The following is a 27,293-nucleotide window of genomic DNA, read 5'->3' as shown; positions in this document are numbered from 1 at the left end:
ATGAATGTTATGCTTTACTTTACTGAACAATGCTTTAGTTTATTGCTGAATAAATAGAGAGTTCATTATACTATACAATTAGACCTTCGAAATTATTCACAGTAGCATTCTTCAAGTGTGCTGCTGTGATTGGCATTACACCCTATTTGCAATTTTCTTGGCAAAGATATTGGAGTAGTTTGCCATTTCCTTTTCCAGCTCATTTTACAGATGAGGAAACTGAGGCAAACAGGTAAGGGGGTTGCACAGTTATGAATTGTCTAAGGCTGGATTTGAACTCAGGTTTTCCTGACTCCAGACCCAGTACTCTATTCACTGTGCTGCCTAGATGCCCAGGTGTGTGTGTGTATGCACATGTGCATGCGCATGTGTATGCACACACATATATATGTACGCATATATATAAATACACATGTCTGTATATGTATGTACTTACATGGGTATGGTGTTATAATGTATTTGTGTAATGCATTTTCTTCTTAAACATGCATATTACAGTAAACCCAACACATTGCTTTGGTTTATTGCCATTTCATAGTTCATGTCAAATCAAAGTGAAATCTAAAGATAATTAAGATATTTTACCTTTTTATCTCTTTTCTCATAACTATATGAAATAAATTTATCAATTTGTTTCAGACTCCATTTTCTTTTTTTTTAAGCAATAAAATGTTAATAGTGCCTTGGAAATAGGAACTTTATTTCCCAGTAATAAGTAATAATGGCACTGTGAATACAAGGCTAGCTTTGAATTCAGGAACGCTTAGCTTCAAATCCTACCCCCAACACCTGCTATGTTTATGACCATAGGCAAGTCTTTTCACCTTTTAGTACCATATACAACTCTCTGAGAATATGTTACAAATGAGCTGTCAATATCCATATGGTTTCCCATCCTTAACTTTTGTTATTCTTCAGTATAGCATTCACTGATCATCTCCAAGGGATCTGCAGCCTCTGCTTGAATCCTTTAGTGACAGAAAATTCACTCCCTCCTGAGTTAGACAATATTGGAGAAGCTCTAATTGTTAGTGAAATAATTTACTTTGACCATCAGAATTTCAAAATGGCAGAACCCCTTTTAATGATCATCTGGGAGGGTTGATATTTTCTGAAACTACTTCAAACACACAAATTTAGGTCTTTTTCTACAATACAACAAAATGTCATTAATTCAGAACCTACTAATTTTAAATTGTTAATAATCCAACCAAAGATAAGAAGATACTTATTTCTACAGTATGCTACATTATTGCTAAGCAGTAATGTAAAAAAGATTGTAACTTATTTAACCTAGATATTTAAGTAAATTAATTTAAAACACTTTAGAAGCCCCCATTTAAATATGATTACAATTATTCTAATCTTCATAAAAGTAGACCCAAGGATCTTTACTTGAAAATTATTTCCTAGCCTAATTATGTTACTATGTATACTACAAAAATTAATAAAATCCTATTTTGGATACATTCTATAATTCAAACTTCCAACTAATTCAGATTGGTCCACATTCCATTCAAAACTACTGAATTTTATGTATAAGAATAAAAAACTAGTTGCTAACTCCTAAAGAATTTTCCTATAAATCCAACAAGAAGTATATTTCAGTAGTTAATCCTATACAAAAAAAAGTTATGAAATTTAACAGAATTTAACATGATCAAGTATTATTCTAATGAGCACTTTAGAATAATACAATTTTGTAAAGTGCTGCATAAACTATTGGCCTGAGGAATAATAAAAGTTTAGGATGGGAAATCAAGCAGTATGCCAAATGGTTTGGTGAAATATATATATTTTTATACTAGCCCCAAAAGTCTAAGAGCACACCCAGCAGGCCTTTTTGTTTTCTTCCAGTTCAGTGTAGCCCTCCAGGGGTTTAATCTAGGTCTATATTCTAAAGGATCTGATTGATTCCAACATAAGGTGAACCTATGGAAAGGTCTGACTTGTCCAAGGTCATGCAAACAGTAAGCATTACAGGAAGGATTTGAACCCAGGTCCTCTGACTCCAGGGCCAATATTCTTTCTATGTTACCACACTATCTTGCCCAATGACAGATACTGAATGGAAGAGAAATAAAAAAAGAATACATTTTCCCTATGATAGAGAGGCAATTAGCACTTATTAACATTGAAAAACATCTTTCAAACATTTCAAATTGTAAATCAAAGAATTATTTACTTCTCCTAATTCCCTATGATGTATTTATATTTGCTGAATAGTCACAAAATGTACATACCATACAGACAGACTATAGCTCAGAAGTACTTGCATTTTAGGGATAAAAAGCCAAGGTATATACCTAAAAAGTGTAGAAATTATGAATAGTTGTAGAAATTCTGTGTCTAATTCAGTTCTAATAAGCATGTGTTAACTGCCCACTATGTGCAAAGTAGGTGCTATGCTAAGAGCTAGAGTAACAAAGACAAAAACAAAACAGGCCCACCCTTCCAAGAGGCTTACATCTTATTGGAGGGAGAATAAGACATTCAAACAGTATAAAACAAAGTGGGATATTGATGGAAGCAAAGGAGGCACACATAAAAAGTGTTCTATGAAAAATCAATTAGAGAGAAAGCTAGGAGGAACTGGGACTGCTGAATGGATGAACATCACCTAATCTGTGACTTTCAGGAGGAAGATAGGGATTCTGAAAGTTGAAGACAAGGAAAAAGTGTTTTCCAGGCATGAGACACAGCATGGGCAAAATCAGATGTGACAATGTTAGGTTTGGGGAATGCTAAGTTTAGATAAGAGCTCAATTCAAGTTTGGATGGAACATAACAAAATGAAAAGTAATAAGAAATAAAGTTTGAATGGTTAGTTGGAGTCAAGAGTATGGAAGAGTACTAGGTTAAAGAGTTTATATTTTATCCTAGAGGTAATAGCAAAAGCTACTGAAGGTTTTTGAACAGAGAAGTAACATGGTGAGATCTGTGCCAAGGTTATTTTTGCAGCAATGTGAAAGATGCACTGAAGTGGAGAGGAGATGAGAGGCAATGAGACTGATGAGGAAAGTATTAAAAACGTCTGGAGGAAAGGCCATTAGGCCTTTAACTAGGAGATTACCAAAGTAAAGGTCCCATACTTAAAAAGAGAAAATCCAAGTTAAAGTAACCTACTTAATAGATACCATGACAGAGGAACTTTATTTAGAGATATCCTGTTTAATATAAAACAAGAAAGTATGTATTCCTTTTCAGGAGAATAAAAAAGACAAACATTAAGACTTTTAACACTAAAAAGCAATAGGTTAAAGTATCCAATAAAATAAAATTTAAAATTATAGAACGAATTATAAGCAGAATCAAAAATATATTGTTTATAGGAACACCTTTAAATCAGAAACATTTAAATAGATTTAAAATGGAAATCTAGTCTAAAACATACTATATACTGTTAAATCACAAGAAACAGAAGAGGTACTATCGACAATTTATTTCAAGCTAAAAAGTATTAAAATAGAGAAAGAACATCATATTACACTTTAAAAAAAAGTGCTAGACAAAACAGTAATCCTAACTATACATACATCTAAAATTCTCTAGCAAATGTCTTTATAAACTTTTAGCAGATTTAGCCAATGTGACACTCTGAGAATTCTCACATTACCTTAATAACTGTTTTATCCTAGTTAAATGTTTTTGGTTAGGAGGTTTATTTGTTATTGTTATGTGTTATTCAGGTGGTTGTACCTCTCTGTAAAGTTTATTTCATTTTCAAATATTCTTTTCCTTCTTCATAAGCGTAATGAATTTTGCTGAGTGGATAATTCTGTAATCATGCTATTTTTCTGGGTAGATAATTCTACGTTTGCTCTCCAAGCTTCCTAATTGTATAAATAATTTATTCCAACGTCTGTAGTCCTTCGCTTGAAAAGTACGCTGTGATCTCAGTTTTCTTAATAAGCGATTTCCTCACCTCTGGCAGTCTGTAATGTTGCCGCTCTTACGGATGAACACTGTGATGTCTAATACAAGTAGAAAAAGAACTTTCTTTTCATATTAATGAACACTGATAATATATGTGTATGAAGAAAAGCTGACAGAGGAGTTCATGCTGAGTGGTTCCTCATTGTTTAGGGACAAAAAACAACTGACTTTATTGGCCAAGAGCTCCTAGTCACAGTCACTGCCTTTTAGCCACTATTTCTCTCTATCGCCATCTTTGGCTTGAGAGGGAAAAACAGGAGAGTTTGCAACAGCCTTGGTATTCCGGTAAGCTGGAGCTGTGAACTGCATTCTGATTGGACAGTACAACACCTTGCAACTTTTTGGATAAGTTTTGCAGTTCTCTGGCTTAAAGAGAACTACTATTCACATTGACAGCTAACATTTTCTAAAAGCCCTTTAAAGGTAAGGGTTAGTGGGAAGAATTTGTAAAGGCTAAGTTAAAGCAGAGAAGAAAAGAGAATTTTCCCAGCAGCAGAGCAACAACTAATGGGCACAGTGGTTTCATATGGTATAGATCCTTTGCAGTGGCCTGCAAAACTCCCTAGTGTGGTCTGAACCAGATTATGGAAAATATTTAAGAAAATAAATAACAAAACAATATGATGTGTTGATTTGTGGCTAAGTCAAATTCTCTTTGAGTCTGACACTACTGACCTAGGCCATATTCTTTCATCTTATCCAAAAGCAAAGCTTGAGAGCCTATCAAATGCTGTACTAAAATCTAAGTATAGAAAATAAGAATATTCACCTGATCTAGCAATAAAGGAAGTAGGTTAGTCACTCTAGCCCAATCTGTTTATAATAAAGCCAAGTTAGTTTTTAATGATAGGTGCATCCTTTTCTAAATGCTCACAGACCATTCCTTCAACGAAATGTCCTAGAACTTTGTCAGGGTATATAACAACTGAAGTTCTCGGTTTATATGGACTAGGCTCAATTTAGATTTTTCAGTTATCATACTTTTTTTTTCATGCTGTTATTCAGAGTTTCTCTCAGAAACTTTAGGATTTCACTTGTTTTGTTCTGATCTAGGTGTCTTCATTTGCTTTGCTAGCAACAAGCTAACAAGTCACAGTAATGCTGTTTTTGCTATCCTACTGGTAATTCACTCAGCATCTGCTTTTGTTGTGGCTTGAAAATTCTACTGCTCTGCTACTACTCCATTACTGTCAACTACTCCCTACTGCTGCTTTTAAAAAAAAAAAACAACTGAGGCTGCTTCTTGAGTGTCATCCCTTTTTTAGAATGAGACCACCAAGATCAACATGCCTTGTGGTATAACAGTAAGTGAGATCACCAAGGAAGAAAGTGTGGAACACTATCTTGGAGATAAGATGCCCACCTTCATGGGTAGGAGGAAGAAGTTGAACCAGCAAAGGAGTAGTCAAACAAGATGGAAGAGGAGATTCAGTATCATAGAAATCAAAGGAAGAAAGAACACCTAGGAGGAGGAAGTCTTCAGTACTGTCAAAAACTGCAAAAAGAATGAGAAGTATGAGAATGGGAAAAAAAACTGTCAGATTTGGGAATTAGAAGGTACTGACCACCAAATGAAATATTCTATCTAAAATAATTATTCAATATTTTCAAAACCTCTGCTAATTTCATTTAACTACCTACAGTAACTTTCTCATCTTTGTCAAAAACTACTACAACATTAAGTAATGGGAAAATTAAATACTGCAAAAGGCTCAAGCTTCTCGAAAGAAAAATGTTTTCTAAATAAACAAATACTGAAGTACTTCATACAATGTCACATCTCTAAGTACTCAAATATATAATTTATTCGATCTTCTAGATTTTCACTTCCATTTACAAGTAATAAGCTCTTTTCCTACTGCATCAGGGGCAAGGCAAGAGAGGACTGACTTGAAATATAAACATGTAGAGATCAGACATGAGGGAAAAAAATTTGTACATAATATATAGGGGATACGAAACATAGCAACAATAGCAAAAGAAAAATTGATCTTGTCTAAATCATTTAAAACTAGAATACAAAAATATCTATAGCAAGCAGAATATGTGGACTAGATTTTGATGATTTTTCTTGCCCTGTGATTCTGTAAAGTAATCAATATAATTGATTATAACATGTAGCAATTTCCAGGAAATTTTGACCCCTAAGCCATATATAAAGATGGTTATACCCTTAATCTTGCCATTATTCACAAAAGCACCACTTCCATGTTCATGAACTCTGAACCTTCCACAATCACAATCACAACCAATTGTTGTTCTACCTCTCCTTCTCCCTTCATCCCCTAACCCTGTCCTTCTTCCACAGTAACTTCTGATCCTGCCACCCCTCAGTCTTCTCCAAGGCTATCACTCCTGCACTGACTACATTCTCTTCCATTCCTCATGTAGAGTGCTTGCTAAACCAGTTCAATTCTACACTGTGCTCTTCTCTTAAGTCCCTTTATAAGATATCTGATTTTGCCCTGCTAAACATCAGCCTTGGATTACTCCTACCATCCCAATACAAAAGTGCTGCTGAACAAAGGTAGAGAAAATAACAAAATTATGCTGGGTGGGTCCACTACAAATTTATGTTACAAAACCTCAACTGGGCCTCATTGCTGAAAAACAATCCTTGTACATCTCCCTAATTAGCCCACTATCCCATTCATCAAAGTAGCCCTTCCAAACCTTATTATCCTGCTCAAACTTCCCATAGTTTCCCCTCCCTCCATCCCCTTACTTGAGAACTTGTCTCATATTTTACTGAAAAAAATCAAGGCCATTTGCCAAGTGCTCCCTCTTCTCCCCTCCTCATTTCATGTCACCCAGTGGCTTTCTGCCACTGACATCTTCCTTCATCCCATCTCAAATGAAGAGGTGGCTCTTCCTCTTGCTAAAGCTAACTCCTCTACATGCACAAGTGATCCCATTCCATCCTATCTTCTCCAAGAGACTGACTCTTCTACCATTCCCTCTTTTCCACTTATTTTCAATCTCTCCCTATGAATTATTCACTTCCTTTCCTCTCACTCTCTTTTTCACTGTCTATACTCTAGCTTCCAAATTCATCCTTCAACCTAAACTGTTCTCTCCAAAGTTACTAACAATCTCTCTTTATTTAAAATAGTATTTTATTTTTTCCCAATTACATGTCAAGACAATTTTTAACATTCATTTTTATAAGATGTTAAGTTCCAAAATTTCTCCTTTTCTTCCTCCTTACCCTCCACCCCTTTATAAAATGGAAGGCAATTTGATATGGTTATACATGTGCTATCACATAAAACATAGTTCCATATTAGTCACAGTTGTGAAAGAAGAAACAGATCAAAAGGAAAAAAACACAAAAAATAAAGTGAAAAAATATGCTTCAATCTGTATTCAGAGTTCATCAGTCCTTTATCTGGATGTGGATAACATTTTCCTTCCTGAGTTCTTTGTACTTGTCTTGGATTATTATGTTGCTGAGAAGAGCTGAGTCATTCATAGTTGGTCATCACACAATGTTTCTGATACTGTACACAATGTTTTTCTATTTCTGCTCATTTCATTTGCATCAGTTCATACAAATCTTTCCAGGTTTTTCTGAAATCTGCCCGTTCATCATTTTTTATTGTACAATAGTATTCCATTACATTCATATACCACAATTTGTTCAGCCATTCTCCAACTGATGGGCACTCCCTCAATTTCTAATTCTTTGCCACCACAAAAAGAGCTGTTATAAATATTTTTGCACATATAGTTCCTTTTTCCCTTTTTCATGATCTCTTTGTGATACAGATCTAGTAGTGGCATTGCTGGATCAAAGGGTACACAGAATTTGGTTGTCCTTTGGGCATAGTTTGAAACTGCTCTCCAAAATGGTTGGATCAATTCACAATTCCACCAAAAGCATATTAGTGTCCCAATTATCCCATATCCTCTCTAATATTTATCATTTTCCTTTTTTGTCATGTTAGCCAACCTGATAAGTGTGAGGTTTTAATTTGCATTTCTCTAATCAATAGTAATTTAGGGCATTTTTTCATATGCCTACAGATAGCTTTGATTTCTTCATCTGAAAACTGACTATTCATATCCTTTGACCATTTATCAAGTGGGGAATGGCTTGTATTCTTAGAAATTTGGCTCAATTCTATATCTATTTGAAAAATAAGGCCTTTGTCAGAAACACCTGCTATAAAGATTGTTTCCCAGCTTAATATTTTCCTTCTAATCTTGACTGCATTGGTTTTGTTTGTACAAAAGTTTTTTATTTTAACATAATCAAAATTACCTACTTTACATTTCTTAATGCTCTCTATTTCTTGGTTGGTCATGAATTCTTCCCTTCCCGATAGATCTGGGGTAGACAATTCCTTGCTCTTCTAATTTGCTTATGGTGTCACCTTTGATGTCTAAATCATGCACCCATTTTGACCTTATCTTGACATAAGGTGTAAGATGTTGGTTTATACCTAGTTTGTGTCCTATTTTTTCCCATTTTCCTAGCAGTTTTTGTCAAATAACGAGTTCTTATCCCAAAAACTGAGGTCTTTAGTTTTATCAAACACTAGATTACTACTCTATCATATATACCTGATCTATTGCACTGATCTACCAATCTATTTCTTAGCCAGTACCATATGGTTTTGATAATTATTCCTTTATAATATAGTTTGAGATCTGGTATTGCTAGGCCACTCTCCTTTGTATTTTTTTCATTAATTCCCTTGATATTCTTGACTTTTTGTTCTTCCAGATGAATTGTTATTTTTTTTCTACCTCTATCAAAATAATTTTTGGTAGTTTTATTGGTATGGCAAAATTTTCATTATATTGGTTCAGCCTACCCATGAGCCATTGATGTTTTTCCAGTTGTTTAGATCTGACTTTATTTGTGTGAAAAGTGTTTTGTAATTGTGTTCATATAGTTCCTGGATTTGTCTTGGCAGGCAGACTCCCAGGTATTTTTATATTGTCTACAGTTAATTTAAGTGGAATTTCTCCTTCTGTCTCTTGCTGTTGGGCTCTGTTGGTCATATAAAGAAATGCTGATGATTTATATGGGTTTATCTTATATCCTGCAACTTTGCTAAAGTTGCTAATTATTTCAAGCAGATTTTTAGTTAATTCTCTAGGGTTCTCTTAAGTATACCATCATATCATCTGCAAAGAGTGATAGTTTTGTTTCCTCATTGCCTATTCTAAGTCCTTGGATTTCTTTTTCTTCTCTTACTGTTATAGTTAACATTTCTAGTACTATATTGAATAAAAGTGGTGATAATGGGCATCCTTGCTTCACCTGGATCTTATTGAGAAGGCTTCTAGCTTATCCCCATTATAGATAATGCTTACTGATTGTTCTAGATAGATACTGCTTATCACTTTAAGGAATGCACCCTTTATTCCTATCCTCTCTATTGCTTTCAATAGGAATAAGTGCTGTATTTTGTCAAAAGCTTTTTCAGCATCTATTGAGAGAATCATATGATTTCTGTTAGTTTTGTTACTGATATGGTCAATTATGTTGATAGTTTTCCTAATACTGAACCAACTCTGCATCCCTAGTATAAATCCCACTTTGTCATAATGCATAAGCCTTGTGATATATTGCTGTAATCACCGTGCTAGTATTTTGTTGAAAATTTTTGCATTGATATTCATTAAGGTAATTGGTCTACAATTTTCCTTCTCTGCTTTACCTCTTCCAGGTTTAGGTATCAGCAATATATTTGTGTCATAAAAGGAGGTTGGTATGTGCCTATTTTTCCAAATACTTTATATAGTATTGGAATTAATTGTTCTTTAAATGTTCGGTAGAATTCACTTGTGAACCCATCTGGTCCTGGGGATTTTTTCTTAGGGAGTTCATTAATGGCTTGTTTCATTTGTTTTTCTAAGATGGGGTTATTTAGGCATCCTATTTCCTAATCTGTTAGTCTGAATAATTTATATTTTCATAAATATTCATAGATTTCACTCGGATTGTCAAATTTATTGGCATATAATTGGGTAAAATATTTCCTAATGATTGCTTTAATTTCTTCTTCATTAGTGGTGATTTCACCCTTTTCATTTTTGATGCTGGATATTCAGTTTTCTTCTTTTTTTAAATCAAATCAACCAATGGCTAATCTGTCCTATTGGGTTTGCTTTTTTTTTTTCCATAAAACCAGCTCCTAGATTTATTTATTAGCTCAATAGTTTTCTTACTTATCTCACCTTTGATTTTCAGGATTTCCAATCTGGTGCTCAATTAGGGATTTTTGATTTGTTCTTCCTCTAGGCTTTGTTGCATGCCCAATTCATTGTTTTGGTTTTTTTTCTATTTTGTTGATGTAAGAATTTAGAGAAACAAATTTTCCCCTAAGTACTGCTTTGGCTGCATCCCATAAATGTGGTATATTGTCTCATTGTCGTCATTCTTCTTAATGAAATTATTGATTGCTCTTATGATTTGTTCTTTCACTCACTTATTCCTTAGGATTGGATTATTTAGTTTCTAATCAATTTTTAATCTATTTTTCCACTGCCTTTTGTTGAATATAATTTTTATTGCACTGTGATCTAAAAAGAATACATTTAATATTTCTGCCTTTCTATATTTGATTTTGAGGTTTTTGTGCCCTAATTCAGTTTTTGTGTAGATGCCATGTGCTGATGAGAAAAAGTTATATTTCTTTCTGTTCCCATTCAGTTTTCTCCAAAGGCCTGGCACATCTAACTTTTCTAATATTCTATTTACCTCCTTAGTTTCTTTCTTGTTTATTTTTTTATTGGATTTATCAAGTTCTGAGAGAGGATAGTTGAGGTCTCCCACTAGCATAGTTTTGCTGTCTATTTCTTCACTTAACTTCTCGTTTAAGAATCTGGATGCTATACTGTTTGGCACATGTATGTTTAGTACTGATATTGCTTCACTGTCTATGGTACCTTTTAGTAAGACATAATTTCCTTCCTTATCTCTTTTAATTAGATCTATTTTTGCTTTTACTTTGTCTAAGATCAGCATTGCTACTAATGATCTCTTAAGAATCTAAAAGTCTTTTTCCAATCTTCATCCTTTTTTTCTCTTAATCTTTGACAGCGTCAATCACTTTCTTCTTGATAATTCTCCTTTTTAGGTTTTCCAAACACTACTGTTCCCTGGTTCTCCTCCTACATGTCTGGCCTCTCCAAGGGTCTCCTCTGCTGGATCTTCATACAAGTCATGCTACCTTACCTTGGATATCCCACAACCCTCTCAGCTGAATTTTTTCTCTTCCCCCTGTATACTACTATACTTAGTAATTTCATCAGCTCTCATGGATTTAATAATCTTCTTTGCACTGATGATTCTCCAAACTACCTATCCCACAATAATCTCTCTGCTGAACTCCAGTCTCACATTTCCAACTATTTTTCAGTCATCTTAGACTAGGTTCTGGGCTTAAACCCAGCATGTCCAAAATTGAATTCACTGTCTTTCTCCCTAAACTTCCTCTCCTTTCAAACTTCCCTATTACCATCAACGGCACCACCATTCTCCCAGGCCCATGCTCAAAACCTAGGTGTCATTCTCAACTCCTTACCCTCTTACTCCCCATATCCAATATGTTACCAAGGCATATCAATTTACTTTCATAACATCTCTCACATTTGCTTCTTTCTCTCCTTTGACATTGTCACTACTCTGGTATAGGCCTTTATCACTTTATCAGAATTCACTGCAAAAGCCAGTTAGTTTACTTGCCACCAGCCTCTCCCTACTGCAACTCAAACTCCACTCAGCTATCAACATGATCTTACTAAAGTCTTGCCAGGTCACCTAGTACTCAGTAAACTCCAGTGACTCCCTATCACTTTCAGGACCAAATATAAAATCCTCTGTTTGGTATTCAAAGCCCTTCACAAACTGGCCCCTCCCTACTTTTCCAATCTTTTTATACCTGTACCCATGTATCCTTGGATCCAGTGACACTGGCCTCCTTTCTGTTCTTCAAACAAGAAGTTTCATCTCACTATTTCAGACATTTTCAGTGGCTATCCCTGGCATATGGAATGCTCTCCTTCCTCATCACTGCATTGTAGCTTCCTTCAGATACAAGTTAAAATCCTGTTTTCTAAAGGAAGCTTCTCCCAATCCCTCTTAATTCTAGTTGCTTTACCTCTGTTGAGTATATCCACTATATACTTTATATAGTTTCTCTATACATAGTTATTTTCATATTCTCTCCCCATTAGATTGTGATCTCCTTGAGAACAAGGACTAGCTTTTACCTTTCTTTGTATTCCTAGTGCTCAGCACATATTAGGTGTTTAATAAAAGTTTACAGAATTGCTATTTATCAATCAAATGAAATACACACACACACACACACACACCCCTTTCATACCTATGCTACCAAACTTTGAAGCTCACACACTCAACTGGTGTCTATTTTCCTTTTGTAGTTATCTGTAGTATAAGAGATGACAGTTTATATAAAGAAAAACTGAATAAAGAAGGTAAACAATTTAACGAGCATTTGTCAAATGCTTAAAGCAAAAAATAAGATATGACCACTGACCATGTAACTACTAATTATTAAAATGACTACTTTTCCTTTTTAATAACAATTTTTCTGCAAAACATAATAGCAAGAATTTAAAATGCAAATGCTTCAAGCTACATTAAATATAACCTGTTTAATAGATTTCTTTTCTGTACATAACAGCTATAAAGAAATGTCAAATGCAGAAATGACCACTAGATGGCCTGGAAGGCATGGCTGAAATTGCAATTTATACATTTGCCACTAGATGGTAGCTAATGATCACAAATAGACCTTTGGCTAATGAAAACTTAAGATGAACTCAAGTTCTTGGAAAATATAAATCAGATAGGAAAGAGGAGGAAAAAAATGTATATTACATGTGTGTGCATGTATGTATACACACATATATTTATGTATGAATAAATTGAACAAATTGGAAATAATCAAAAGAGGAAAAGGCACCAGAATTAAGAGGGATTGGAAAAGGCTTTCTGTAGAAGGTAGGATGTTGGCTGGGACTTGAAGTATCCCAGGAAAATCAGGAGGCAGAGGTGGAGTGGGAGAGAATTCCAGGCATAAGAGGCAGCCAGTAAAAATGCCCAGAGTTGGGAGATGGAGCATCTTGTTCAAGAAATAGCAAGAAGGTCAGTTTTACTGGTTCTCAGAGTAGGAGAAGAGGGAGCAGAGTAGTAAGGTGAATTAAATCATGCATACACTAAGCAAATATAAAACCCTAATTTTTTTCACCACTTTGATAATTAAGTAAATTTAATGTACTAGTAATGTATATAATGAATTTTAAAATGGATAGGTGGAATTTCTATGTCCAATGATTTCAGCATTATAAATCAAAGATTAAATTGGAATTTCTACATACATAAGAAATCGTAATCAGCAGCTCAATACAGTGAAAAGGACTAGCTTTGGAGTCAGGAAGACCTGAATTCAATTCCTATCTCTGACACATACTAGTTACTAGCCTCTCAATCCTCTAGGCAATCTCTAAGTCTCTAACTCAGAGAAAATTATCAGTCTGTATTGGTGGACAGGATTTCTACCTCAAGAATTCCCTATACCTATGAAATCACTCAGCTCTCCCAAGAAATCTAGTTATTTAAATAGCATTAACCCCACTAATACTCCATATCTAAGATAATTTGATTCTTATCTCTGTTCAATTAAAATATTTAGTGAGAATGTATCTTCATTACTTGGAGGCACTGGGGGTAATACAAAGTTTACTTATGAAAATAGTAATCCACTAGAAATGGAAAGGGCCAGTCAGGTATAACTGAGGAGTTGAAAAGACAAGAAAATATTTGTTACTGTTACTCTGAAGAGTGAAATGGGAAGTCAAACAGAATTGCGGAAATCTCCGAGAGTAGAACGTGGAAGTGTCCAGCTTCCAGTGTCTGGAGAAGCAGGAGATGGGGTTAAGCATCGAATTAATATTCAGGTTTGGAATACTTATAACCCATTAGTTTAATAACAATATAAAAGTTATGTTGTAGAGCAGAGATACATATTTCCATAATTAACTTTTTTGTCTTTTAAAGCTCCTAAATATAACCAAAATAAACACTTACTCCTCTCTAGTATGTTCTTTTAAAGTCAAATAGTCTACAATTGCTATTTAGGCATATCTCTGTAAAGGCTGTTTGGAAATGAAAAATAACTTACTGAAGAATGCCAGCATGAAGATACCATCATTGCCCACTCTAAGCTGATCTGCATCACTGAAGTCATCTCTCGGAGGAAACTCTTCTTCCTGAATTTGTGACATGTAAAGTTAGCATCTCCCATTACAACAATTGCAAACAAGTAGTCTTAAATGTAATGGTAACAGTGTAATCAAATATAACCTGAGTCTCCATTAGTTGTTGTTTCATTAAAAAGTTATTTTACTAATGAAACTATAATTTCCATATTTTAAAGTTCATGAAATTAAATTTAAAAAGAACAAAATACAAGACCATTTGAAAAAAATAACTACAGTGTTCAAGTTAAACAAAAGTTTACAGATGATGAAATTTAAAATTTTAACAACTAATGCAATACGCTTCATAATGAACTGCAAAAGCCCACTATCTCTAAGATGTTATTTGGTTCAAAATATCTGACGAACCTGGGGAAATGATCTTTTCTGAAACTATTAACTGACACTACAAGCCAGAGACCAAACTTTGCTGTTCCCAAGGAATCAAGGGAGAAAGGAAAGGGAATAAATATCTATATAGCACCTACAATGCTCTAGACACTGTGCTAAGTGTTTTTTACAATATATTTCATTTGATCCTCACAACAATCCTGAGAGGTAGGTTCTATTGTTATCTATATCTTCTAGTTAAGGAAGCCTAGGCAAATAGAGGTTAAATGACTTTCTCAGGTTAAAACATTAATATTGGCACCACAGAACAGCTATTTCCTATAATTAAAAAAATTCTCAAAAACACAAATCAATGTTAATGCCTCATTATTCTTTTTCGGAGGTTGATCCCTTATTTCTCTCAGGTCCATAATACCGTGTGTGTGTGTGTGTGCGCACGCGTGCATAGACACAGATATATACACACATATACAGACACATATATACATATGTATACATATATACACATACATACATAGATGTACACACATACATACTAGAAAGTAATGGCTTTCATTGATAGCCTTGTGTTAAGCATGACAAACTTTTGTACATCCAAATACACACACTCGAACAAGCATATCAACAGTCCTGTTTTCCATGTTGTATTCATTTTTATAATTACTTAAATGTAATTCTATACTACAGTAGGCTCTTTTATGTTGATGTCAAAAGGGAAAGATTACACATTTGTTATTGGTGACAGGGACGTACTTGGCAACACAGGGGATACTTTTTGACCCACAATGAAGCTGAATCTATATGATTATCACAGAACTTTAATTCATTTTCAACTTGTTCTATATTAAGATTTTCTATGTATTTCCTCTTTTCCTCAAAAAAGGTAAATATGTCCAATAAAAATAAATAATAATGGTTCCTTAAAAAAATAAATAGGTGACTGTCCCTAATGTTTAAAATCAGATAACAAAAAAAAATCATAATGAATATTTTTAATATTTAAAATGCTTAGTAAAACTTTAGGGGCCTATATTATGCCAAATTGTAATTCACTTACAAGTTTTTAATCATATGATTTTTAAAACTTTGTATTCTTGACTGCTACCTTACAATATTGTTTTACTTCTTAACTGATGTATAAGATTACACAATAAAAATGCCAAAGATCTTTCAACCTGCATGTTTTACAGATTTCAATCTTGTAATAGGTGAGACTATTCATGCATTTAGTTCAATCTTTAAAATTTAACAATTAAAAACTGTTGTACATTTGATTAGAGTCAAATAGCCCATAGAGATGGACAGTCAATCTACATCAATCTAAAGATAAAATTTTAGAACCAATAACTTACTTATATATCTATTTGGGTATGAAAGAATTATGTGTAAAGTTATAAAACATTAAGGGTGAATGAGTAGGGAAATAAAGGCTGGACCAACTATAGCGATCAAACACAACATTGAGACATTATTCACAATTACCTCTGATAATATCATAACAGTGCTAAGAAGGTATATTTATAATAGTTTTCCCAATACTCAGAATAGGCTCATGAATAATCCATGACAATTTAAACTGTTAATCCAAAAACTGTTCAGTGTTAAGAGAACTAAAGGCTATACTGTTAAGTACAGGGTTTGACACAAGAAAGGTGTCACTCCAATCTACTTCTAGAGCTTTCTGTGGCCTATCTCTAAGGTGTTGGCAATGGCTGTCTCAGAAATCTGGGATATTCCAGCCCCCTCGCACATTAAAATTCTTATACAATGGGGTCTACATATATACATACGTGTGCATAAGAATTTTCATGTATGTATGCATCCCATAATGCCAACAACAGCAGGATAGAGAAGAAATAAGTAAAATCTATAGTAATAGGTACAAATAAATGAGGTCATTTTAAGAGAGGATAAAAAGGTTTCAGACTTAAACAGTCTTGTTCTTTATCACTGAAACCAAAAGATAATCCCAAACAGACTAATTTAGAATGATGTTATGTCAACCAAAACAAAAGGATTGTCAATATGAGATCAAGTAGGATAAAAAAAAATTTTAGTTTAAGGGAAACGACAAATAACAAGTACTGACAGCAGCATAGTGTTAGCACTGAGTCTGGAGTTTATTTCCCAAACAATTCTATTCCTCAAAAAGCCATTCCTCACAAGCTCTTCTGCTTAGCATGGATTTTAAAACAATTGTGCAGAAAACCTTTTTTATTCATGTGCAAGTGCAAAGGACAATTTATTTAAGATTCACTAGTATATCATACCACTAAAAGGATATTCTACACTTCACATTATTTATAGTACTTTATAATACTATTATAAACCTATCAAAAACTTTAATGACTTCCTATTTCCTACTTCAACAGGATTAAACTACTCTAGCTAACTATCAAGATGCCCCATAATCAGAACCTGTATAGGGTAAATTATAATCTCTCTAAGCTTTCAGTTTTCTGATCCCCATAAAGGAAGATAATAATATTTGCACTAACTACATTATGGAATTTTGAGCATCAAATTACATAATGAATGCAAACTGCTTATGCACAGTACTTCGGCAACTAAGGGCACAATTTGCTATCTAAATGTTATACCTTCCTCAGAGCAACATGCAATTATCAAAACTTTTTTATCTGCCCCAGGGCTAAGTGGTAGTTTGTATATAGTATATGCTTAGTAATTTTTTAAAAAATTTGTTTTTACCCATGTTATTCCCCTTTCCTGATGTTTTCCCTTCCCCATTTCACAAATCTAAATCCTACTTCACTTCTAAGATCAGATTAAGTACTAAAGTGTTTCTGAAGGTTTTGCTAATTCTCCCTTAATTTCAATGGCTGCATTATGCCCTATAACCTACCATATTTCCTGTGCATACAAACACAATTTAACAATTAATTTACTAATAATCTCCTATATGTTTGTTGTGGCAAGCACCAAAAGACAACAAATAAGCAAAATGATTATATTCTAACGGACAAGTTAATAACTAGTTAATAATGTGTTGTTCATTTCCAAATCAGGTATTTATGATCATACCACTGACTTTCTAGAACAAAGGTAAAAATCAACACCACATAAAAACTAACAAAAAATGAGATTATATTATTGTCACATAAATAAACTAAAACCTATTTTTAAAAACTGTAGATAAGAAAAATTAGAAACAAATAAAAGAGCAGACATCAACAGACTATCACTAGTTCCTAAAGAAATATAATTGATATAAATAAACTACTATAATAAGGAAAATAAAAAACCTAGAAACCAGCAAACACTTTGGCAAGTGGAGCTAAGTGGCAACCAAGGGAAACATTAGTTCAGAATCTATACTCATGTATGAAATCCTACAGAACAAGATGTTGGAAGAATATGAACCATATGACCTCACAAAACTGTAACAAATAAGAAGGAAAAACAAACTTACAAAAAGATTCCCAAGAGAAGATCTGAGCAGATCATCCTAAAGGGCATTTAAGTTTGAGACTGGAAAGACAAAGAGCAGATGGAAGATGGAATGCAACTGTAAATATTTCTAGAACTCTTCTTTTCCATCAATAACAGCAGAATTACCACATTTTAACTCTCAATATCACAGTTCATCATTCATGGAGAAGTAGCTGGACTAGAACAAGTATACACAGAGAAGATCTGTACTACAAAAGACACAATGTTGAGGGTGCTAAGGAATCAAATCTTAAAATACCTGATAGAAAGGTAAATACTAAAGGCTTATAAGAAATCTCAAATATTATTAGTCAGCAGGACATACTGTATAGAGTACTGGACTTATTTGAATTCTGTCTCTGACATTTACAAATTGTATTATTGCCAAGACACTGAAGTGGAATAAAACTGAAATAGTAATGTTTATAATATGTAAATCTAACAAGGTTGTTATATTCATATAACAGCAAGAAATCCAAAAGAAGGCCCCCAGGAGAATGACTTGAGGGGGATTTACATGAGGGGACAGACAAGATTTAGAAAGGATGAGAATTTGCGGCTAGGACATGATCTCAAATAAGAGAAAAAGTACCCACTTGATGAAATCATGGATCTATCAAACATGATCTTATGTTAATTGTGTCTTAAAGTTTTTTCAAGGTAGGAATATGCCATACACAATTTCTGTATTTGTTAGGGGACTTTGCCTAGCAGAATGCTGAGCACATATTCAACCTATATTGGTTGAATGGTTAATCTTTAACATGACACACGGCATTAGTTTAGATGAAGGGTTTTTTGTTTGTTTGTTTTTTAATGATCCCAACTCACTATAAGTTTACATCACAACTACTCAACAACATATGAATAAGGTGAGTTCCAAAATGTGTTTCCAAGAGATTTTTGGAAGTCAAGAATATATCTGTCCATGCCAAATTGTAAATGAGATACAGATTCACAAAATTATAGTGTTGAAAGAGAAACCTCAAAGGTCATCTAGTCCAGTCCATAATATGAACAAGAGTGTCTCTAAAAAAAATTGCTGCCTGACAAGTAGGTTGTCCTGTCTCCAACAGCTGACTTTGAGTAACGAAAAAATCACTTCTTCCTGAAACTGTCCGTTCCATTTCTGGATAGCTCTATTAGAAAGGCTTTCTTTATGGTAAATATAAATCTGATTCACTGTAATTCTACCCTTCCTAGTCCTGTCCTTTTAGGCCAAATGGCACAAATTATCCTCTTTCATAAAATCACCCTTCATAGTTATCACGATCACTAACAATCTCTTTGACCACCACTTCTAGAATTTTGTTGGGAATTAAAGTCAGATTCACTGGCCTAGAACCGTAATACTCCATTCTCTTCCCATTTGTTTTGGTTTGGTTTTGTTTTTTAATTGGGACATTTACCCTTTTTTTCAGTCTTTTGGTACTTCTCAGTTTCACCACTATCTTTCAAATACGGATGATTTAGCAATCACTTCTGCCAGTTCTTTTAGTGACTTGGGAGGACATAGTTCTTTGAAACTAGGTGATTTGAACTCACTAAGAGCATAGAGGTACTCTGTTAAGGTCTCCTTAGTTATCTTAATTATAGAATCTAAAGAAAAACTAGAGCAAAATAGTACTATTACCTCAAACATTCTGGCTACAATGTTTCTCTTATCAAATATTAAAATGAAACAAAGCTAGCAGAGATTTATCACTGTTAGATAACTATAAGATTTCAAAAAGTTCTTGACAAAATAAACATTAGGCTGATTTTAACAAAATTACATTTATTCCTATTATACCTTAAGTCTTATAATTGGAGTTTTTAAAAAAAAATTAATTTCACAGGTGAAAGATGGAAGAGGCATGCCTCTGGTTTGTCTGAAAAAAATCTAGTGGTTTTATTATAATGCAAGCTTAATATGAGTCAATAGGCAGCCCAATAATTCACTTCTATTCACATCGACAGACATATAATTCAACAATTAGGAGAGTCATAAGCAGGGATGCACTGGTAAATGCTTAACAACTGGCTCTTCACTTTTTATTTTTTAGAAAATATGCCAAGGATACATTTTTAAGTTTAATCTGCATTAACATTTCCTCCATCATTTTCTTAAGTCTAAACTAAACTAAAGTTTAAAACATAAATCAAGTCCCAATTTGTAGCATTTGCCAATTTCCAAGGTGTAAATGGCTCACACTGAAAATTTTACAATTGGCTGGATTCAAAGTAGCTCTAGGACATCCCTGGCTCTGTTTTAGTCAGACAAAATCTATACTACTGTATTTAGTTCTCAAACCACATTCTAGGAAAGAGACTAATAAGCTAGAGCAAGAATTCTTAACCTTTTTTTTTTGGACCAGTTTGGAACCCCTCAGAACCTTCTCATAGATCCCTTCTCAGAATAATGCTTTTAAGTGACTAAAATACATAGAATTACAAAGGAAACCAATTATACAAAATCTACTTATAATTTTTTTTTAAATTCATCAATCTCAGACATGTTAAGAATCCCTGAGCTGGAAAATGTATAGAGAAACGTAGCCAGGAGAGTAAAGGGCCTCACAAAGGAGTTGGGGAGGGGTTATTCTGAAGAGCAAACTTAGGAGGACCATCAGCTATCTTCAAGTATCTGAAGGACACAAGCATCTGAAGGGTCATACAGAAAAAGAATTAGAATTGTTGTGCTTCAAAGAAAAGTTCCATATATACCAAAATATTCAATATACTTTTTGTAAACAAGTCATGGCATATAAATGTTAATAGAATACTACTGTGCTATAAGAAAGAATGAATACAAAGAATTCAAAGAAGTGTGTGAAGACATGTGAACTGATAGAGTGAAGTAATTAGAAGTAGAAATCAATCAAAAAGCACTTACCAAACACCTATTACATGCTAGAAACTGAGGATACAAAGACATAACTAAAACAGTCCTCACCCTTATGAAGCAATCTAAAGAAACAAAATAGAAATATATAAGCATATACAAAATGAATAAACACCAATATCTGAGGGGATAATCAACAAAGTAGGAGATAACACTGAGCTAAACTTGGGAGAAAACTAGTGATTCTAAGAAGCAGAGGTAAGAAAGAAGTGCATTACAGGAACGGGGAAAAGAAGGTCCATGCAAAGGCTTGGAGATGAGAGACAGAGCATTGTGCATGAGGAACGAAAAGGACAGAAAGGTATTTAAATGCCAAACAGGCACTTGTTTTTGGTCCTAGAGATTTACTGAGCAGAACAGAGACCTAGTAAAATACTGCTTTAGGAAGGGAAGATGAGAGAGACAAAAAGAATAATTAGGAACTATAGAAATGCTCACAATGTAAATGGAAAACAATATCACCACAAAATTGAATGTGATGAAATTATAATGAGCAAGATCAGCCCCAAGGAAGAACTTAGAAAATGGACCTCTCTTCCCTCTGCAGAGATGGGAGACTATGAGTGTGGAATATGCTGTGGTTAATTTTATTCAAATGCTTTCTTAAAAATCTGTCACAAGGAATGACTCACTGGGTAAGTCAGGGAAGAGGAATATATTGAGAAATGAAGGTGATGTAAAAACAAAAGCTATCAATAAAAATAAATGGTTTTTCTAAAATGAATTGTCCTCCTTGGCCCTGGAGGTACAGCCAGGAACAAGAAAAGCTGAAAAGATTAAAGGTTGAAGCTGAAAAGATGTCAATTAAATTTGGACTTAGAATTCAGAAGAATTAGAGCAATCTAAAATGCTAAGTCAGGTAAAAATGGTTTCTTTCTCACTACAGATTTTTAAGGAAAAACTGAATGGCCATTTGTTAGGTAAGTTATAGTGGGGCTTCTTTTTTCAGGCATTGGTTGGACTAGATGGCCACTTAAGTATATCTGAAATTCCGGGACTTCCTGATCAAGAAAGAAAAGGGAACAGGTACTGTTTTAATCGCTACTCCCAAAAGAAGGTACAAATTAGTGGCAAAGAAAGAACAAGGGAAATGTATAACTAATTATGAATAGCTAGCTATGAATAAGTTCATATCTATCTTTATGTCTAAAGTTTTATACTTTCCAGTCTAATCACTCCTTTTTGAGTGGGCCCTGGAGAGTCAATGTCAATTGCACTTTCTTAACCGTAGCTTCTTTTTACCTAACTACAGAAGATTGGTTTATTTGGTTTTGTTTTTTATTGGAGGGGCAGGGGATGTTTGAGGGTGTCACCACCAAGCACTAAAAAAAAAAACCACAGGAAAAAAAGTACAGAAACACTTTTTGATAGCACTTTGGAAAGCTTCACTTTTATCTACTTTCAACTACTTACAAACAAAAGCTGTGCATAGAGGCGCTTGAGGTACTGCTTGGCTACAGTACAGCCAGCTTATACCTACACAACACTACAGCATGAACAGCAATGGAACAGAAAATCTGAGTGACTTCTCTCTATATCAAGTTGCAATTTCTGGCTAAAATAAGCTTTGACCTAAAGGGGGCTTCAAATAGTCTCTGGCTATGTAGAAAGGGAAGGGGGAGATAAGGAGAGCCAGAGGAAATGTTTCTGGTAAGGCCTCAAAGATTCTAGAGGTAAGGGTATATAAAATGACTCATTCTGATCACGGCCTGAAGCTTAGGAGGGAGAAAGGGAAAAAGAACTTTACTTTAGTCCTGAATCATACATCTTAAAAGTAATAAAAATAGAACGTTAGACTTTTGTGGACATTTATATTCATTTTTATTTCAAATTAATTTTGAAATGTTTTATTTAAAACCATCCCACCAAAGAGATATGTATCCAAATTGCAAATAGAAATCAACTTTTTAAAAAAAAATCTATTATAAATCAATGCTCTTGATAAAAGAATGCCTGGTTGTGTGCAAAACTAAACTAAAAGGCTTTAGTCAAAACCAATCCAAATTAAAATGATAATCTTGTAATGGAAAATTGTACAAAAGTCTGAAGTCAGAAATATCCATACCAAATACTCTGTTCAACCTAAAACTAAAATTCCAGTTCAGTAAGTAATCAAATTTAAATTCTTCTGTACATCCTTTGGACACTACAAGATTCTAGTCAAATACATGATCATAGAAAACTAATGACTGAGGGGCTTAGTATCACTAACTTGTCTTCATTGTACATTCTAAATCCTCCCAAATCAGGTTATCTGCTTTTTCTGGAAATGAATTTGAAGATGCAGCAATGAACAAGAATACTGAATATGGGATTGGAGTAATAGAGTTTGAAACCCGGCTCTGCAATTTGCTACCTGTGTAATTCTGGCAACTTACTTAACCCCTCCAGCCTCTTAATTTTTTCTAAAAAGAAAGGGTCAGCCTGGATAATTTCTAACATCCCTTCCAGCTCCAGATTTTATGATCCTAATTAGATGGAGATCAGAATCAAGGAATGGAAGATGGGGAAAAGATAGGAAAGTTGGTAAATTAAAGTCAAGATCAGTGAGCGCTAAAGTTCAATTATGATCTCTCACAGGAAACGCATCACTTACACTTCTCACAGTTTCATGGTTCAATAATAACAACCACAACAACAACAATAATAATAAACAATAGCTGATATTGATACAGCCTGTTAAGGTTTGTGAAGCTAGTAAGTTAGTCAGTCAATAAACATTTATTAAGTACCTACTATGTGCCAGACGCTGTGCTGAGCCCTGGCTAAACGAGCTTACAATCAAATGCAGGAGGCAACACGTAACCAACTATGTATGAACAAGCTATGAATGGGATGAATATAAAATAATCAACAACAATAAAAAATAAGGAAGGACCTAGCATTATGAGGGATTGGGAAAAGCTTCCTACTGAAGGTGGGATTTTAGTTAGGACTTGAAGGAAGTCCAGGACAAGAAGGGAGAGAATTCTAGGCACAGGATATGGCTGGGGAAAATGTCCAGAGGCAAGAGAGATGGAGTGCCTTGTTCATAGAACTGCAAGGAGGCCATCACTGGAACAAAGAGGGGGCTGGAAGGTGGGGGAAGGGAAAATATAAGAAGATATAAGATATAAGAAGCCTAGAAAGCAGGGGAAGTAAATTATGAAGGGCTTTGAAAACCATAATATATTATATTTGATCCTAGAGATGATAGGGAGGCACTGGCATTTACTGGAGCAGAGGGTGACATGATTGAACTTGTGCCTTAGGAAAATCACTTTGTTAGTTAAAAGTAGGATGTGGGTAAGCACATAACTAAAATCACAAATATTTTCAAATACAGAGAGAATTCCGTAGCAAGATAACATTACCTATTAAATAACATCATAGGTTTTACTTCACTTTGTAATTATTCGTGACAAGGCTTTTTCTATCTGTATAACAAGTTTACTTAACCTTATTTTTTGTATTTAAGATACCTAAGTTAATTTTTCTCATGAAAATTTTGCTTGATGGCTAGTCTAACTATATTGAATCCATTTTATCATACCTATTAGTCTACAGATAAGCTGATTCTTTCTATCAATGTAACCAGGACATGAATAGTAAAGAATCTGGGTCATCTAAGTTATTACTTTTGTGATTTTTGGCTGAAAATTTACAACTTTGTCTTTTTAAATGACCATAAAGGATAAACTCTGGATTTTCTACTGGAAGATTTTCTAGTGATCCTGTATTAAACCAGTAGGGGAAATGATCAGAAAACACAGGGCCTACTTTCTAAGGTATGAGTTCCATGAGCATTTTGGTTGTCTTTTTTATTCAGCACTTATAAAGTACCCACAATGTATGATTCATTATGCTGTGATAAGGGAAGGACAGCAGGGGCCTTGAAGGCTGAGACTGGGACATAAAGAAAAAAAACTGGTCTTTGTCCTCAAGGAACCTATACAATAATTTTTATTAATGTAACTTTAACTGAGTTATAAATGGTCATTTATCAACAAGAAGAAACAGAAGTAGTCTATTAAGAGCAACTTTATATAAAAATTTACAATATCGAGGTCAAATGCCAACTCAAAATTATAAAAAAAAATTATAAATGAACATTTCATGGTAAGATCAACATTACTGAAACACAAAACACATTTATTGGCCAGAAAAAATTATCACAAAGTCTAAACTATGTAGAACTGTACCATACCTCTGGTGAGTGCAGGAATATTTCATCAAATAGACTCCTAGACTCCCTAAACTGTCCGTGCTAAGCATGTAAAACAATAAAACAGAAAAATGTAAGATGAAAACTAAAAATTGTGAAAATTACTCATAATACATAAACTAAACATTGTCAACATTTTGAGTTTCTTGGCACTACCGTAATCTAAAACTCAAAATTCTAAATTTTCAAATTCATATTTAAAATGAGCTACCTTTCCCCCTCATACTTTAAATGTAAATGTTAATCATTGTGTACCATGGGAACATATTACCTTAAAAATTAAATTATATTAAATTCTAAAATTTAACTTTTTAAAAAAATGTTTATCCAGACAATTACTCCAAAGATTGAATATAGATCAAAAATTTAATGAAGAATTGTTGTTCTGTTGTTCAGTTGTGACCCTATGGACCATAGTATGCTAATGCTGTCCATGAAACTTTCTTGGCAAAGATATTGAAGTGGTTTACCATTTCCTTCTCCAATGGATTAAGGAAAACAGGTTAAGTGACTTGCCCAATACAGCCAATAAGTGTCTGAGGCCATATGTGAACTTAGGTCTTCCTGACTCCAGGCCCAGTGCTACCACTGAGCTACCTACCTACTTCTTATGAAGAACAGTTTCCATTAAACAGTAAATGTTTCAGATACAGTGTGTGTTTAAGAGATCAGTAGACATTTAAAAAAAACCAAAACAGTAAATTCTTAAAAGACGTATCAATTACCAAATACAGAAAAAGGATGGTTTAGATGAGGCTTTCAAATTATCGGACAGTGAACTCTAATTATCTGCTGCTTGCATATTATTCCCAGCATCAAGAGACCACCTTCTTGCTACCAATCATTTGGAGCACGCTGACATAGCAGGATATGAACGTGAAAGAGAACAAGTAAGACTTTCAGGGAAAGGATGTCTGTTTAATTGCTTTCCAAACTTGGAATTAACTGCTATAGCCATGGCTGCTTCCTCACACTATTAGTTCAGATGATATATGGTAAATTAGACATGCCTCCAACAAGGTCTATAAGCTCATCTCCTACTCTCTAACACAAGTTGTCCTCTTTTGCAGGAGCTAAAGAATCCCATGCATACAACTAGTATGTGTCAGAGGTGGGACTTAAACTCTGGTCTATGACTCAATGGCCAGTCCCTATATCAACTCCACCATAATGATTCATGTTTTTATTTTGGGAAGATATAATTTCAGAGTTTACTTTTATAATCCTGAGAGGGTCTATTAGAAATCTAAGGCTTTTCCAATTTATATATAGGCATGCCACAAAGTTTTACACTCTAAAGAATACAGCTCAGGGCAGCTGGGTGGTGCAATGAGTAGAGCACCACCCTGGAGTCAGGAGGTCCTGAGTTCAAATCCAACCTCAGACACGACACATGTACTAGCTATGTGACCTTGGGCAAGTCACTTAACCCCAGCTGCCCTGCCGAAAAGAAAAAAGAAAAGAAAAAAGAATACAGCTCTATTTTCACCATTATGAAACAAAAAACCTGAATGAAATTCAGCAATTCAAACATTTATTAAGCATTTATCTGTAAAAGTGATTGTGCTCAGAGCTGTAGGTGTAAGAAAAAAAAAATGGCAGTTCCAAATCTCAGAGAGTTCTAATTCAAGGATATAGTTCTTGTTTTAAGTGTGAAATTAATCCCTGTTTTATTTTTTTTTTGAGGCAATCAGGATTAAGTGACTTGTCCAGAGTCACACTGCTAATTAGTGTCTGAAGTCACATTTGAACTCAGGTCCTCTTGACTCCTGAGCCAGCAGTCAGTCTATCCACTGTGCCACCTAGCTGTACCTATAATTGTTAACTTAGATCTACCAACTACTTAGAACTGTAGAGGTTTGTTTGGTTTCTTTTTTATTTTTGGCGGAGGGTAGGGGGGTTCCTTTTTTTTAATGTGATCAATGCAATGTCAAGACTATTCAAAAAAGATCTAAGAGAAGTAAAAAATGACAACATATGCCATATAGATAATAGCATATATAGACTATGTCCAACCTGTGATAGAGCCTTAGAAGCTTGTATTAGTCTGATCAGCCACAGGTGGCCACTGTATCTTTACCCCAATATAGTGATATCATTTTGGCCCTCTTTGAGCACAAAGGACAACTACTAGTAGATAACAGCATTAAGCTATTAAAACTAAGAACAGCAGTACTGTCACTTTTAGTGATACAAAGTATCTCCATGTAATCAACAGATCATTTG

At 34.1% G+C, this 27,293-nt stretch overlaps 1 protein-coding gene across 2 annotated transcripts in view; it reads right to left on the bottom strand.

Annotated features, from left to right (window-relative positions):
* NDFIP2 (Nedd4 family interacting protein 2) overlaps positions 1-27,293 on the bottom strand; it is a 118,774-nt gene that overhangs the window by 27,178 nt on the left and 64,303 nt on the right. The window contains exons 4-5 of one of the 2 annotated variants that reach the window (XM_036753702.1): positions 25,050-25,109; positions 14,103-14,190 (exon numbers count right to left, since the gene is read on the bottom strand). In XM_036753702.1, coding sequence (XP_036609597.1) covers positions 14,103-14,190; positions 25,050-25,109 — 148 coding nt within the window. The remainder of the gene's footprint in view (positions 1-14,102; positions 14,191-25,049; positions 25,110-27,293) is intronic. The other variant, XM_036753703.1, reaches the window with a different exon arrangement.

This window comes from Trichosurus vulpecula, chromosome 4 (genome assembly GCF_011100635.1).
Source record: "Trichosurus vulpecula isolate mTriVul1 chromosome 4, mTriVul1.pri, whole genome shotgun sequence".
NCBI lineage: Eukaryota > Metazoa > Chordata > Mammalia > Diprotodontia > Phalangeridae > Trichosurus > Trichosurus vulpecula.
The sequence above is the reverse complement of the archived record's forward strand: the minus strand, read 5'-3'. Positions and strand labels throughout refer to the sequence as shown.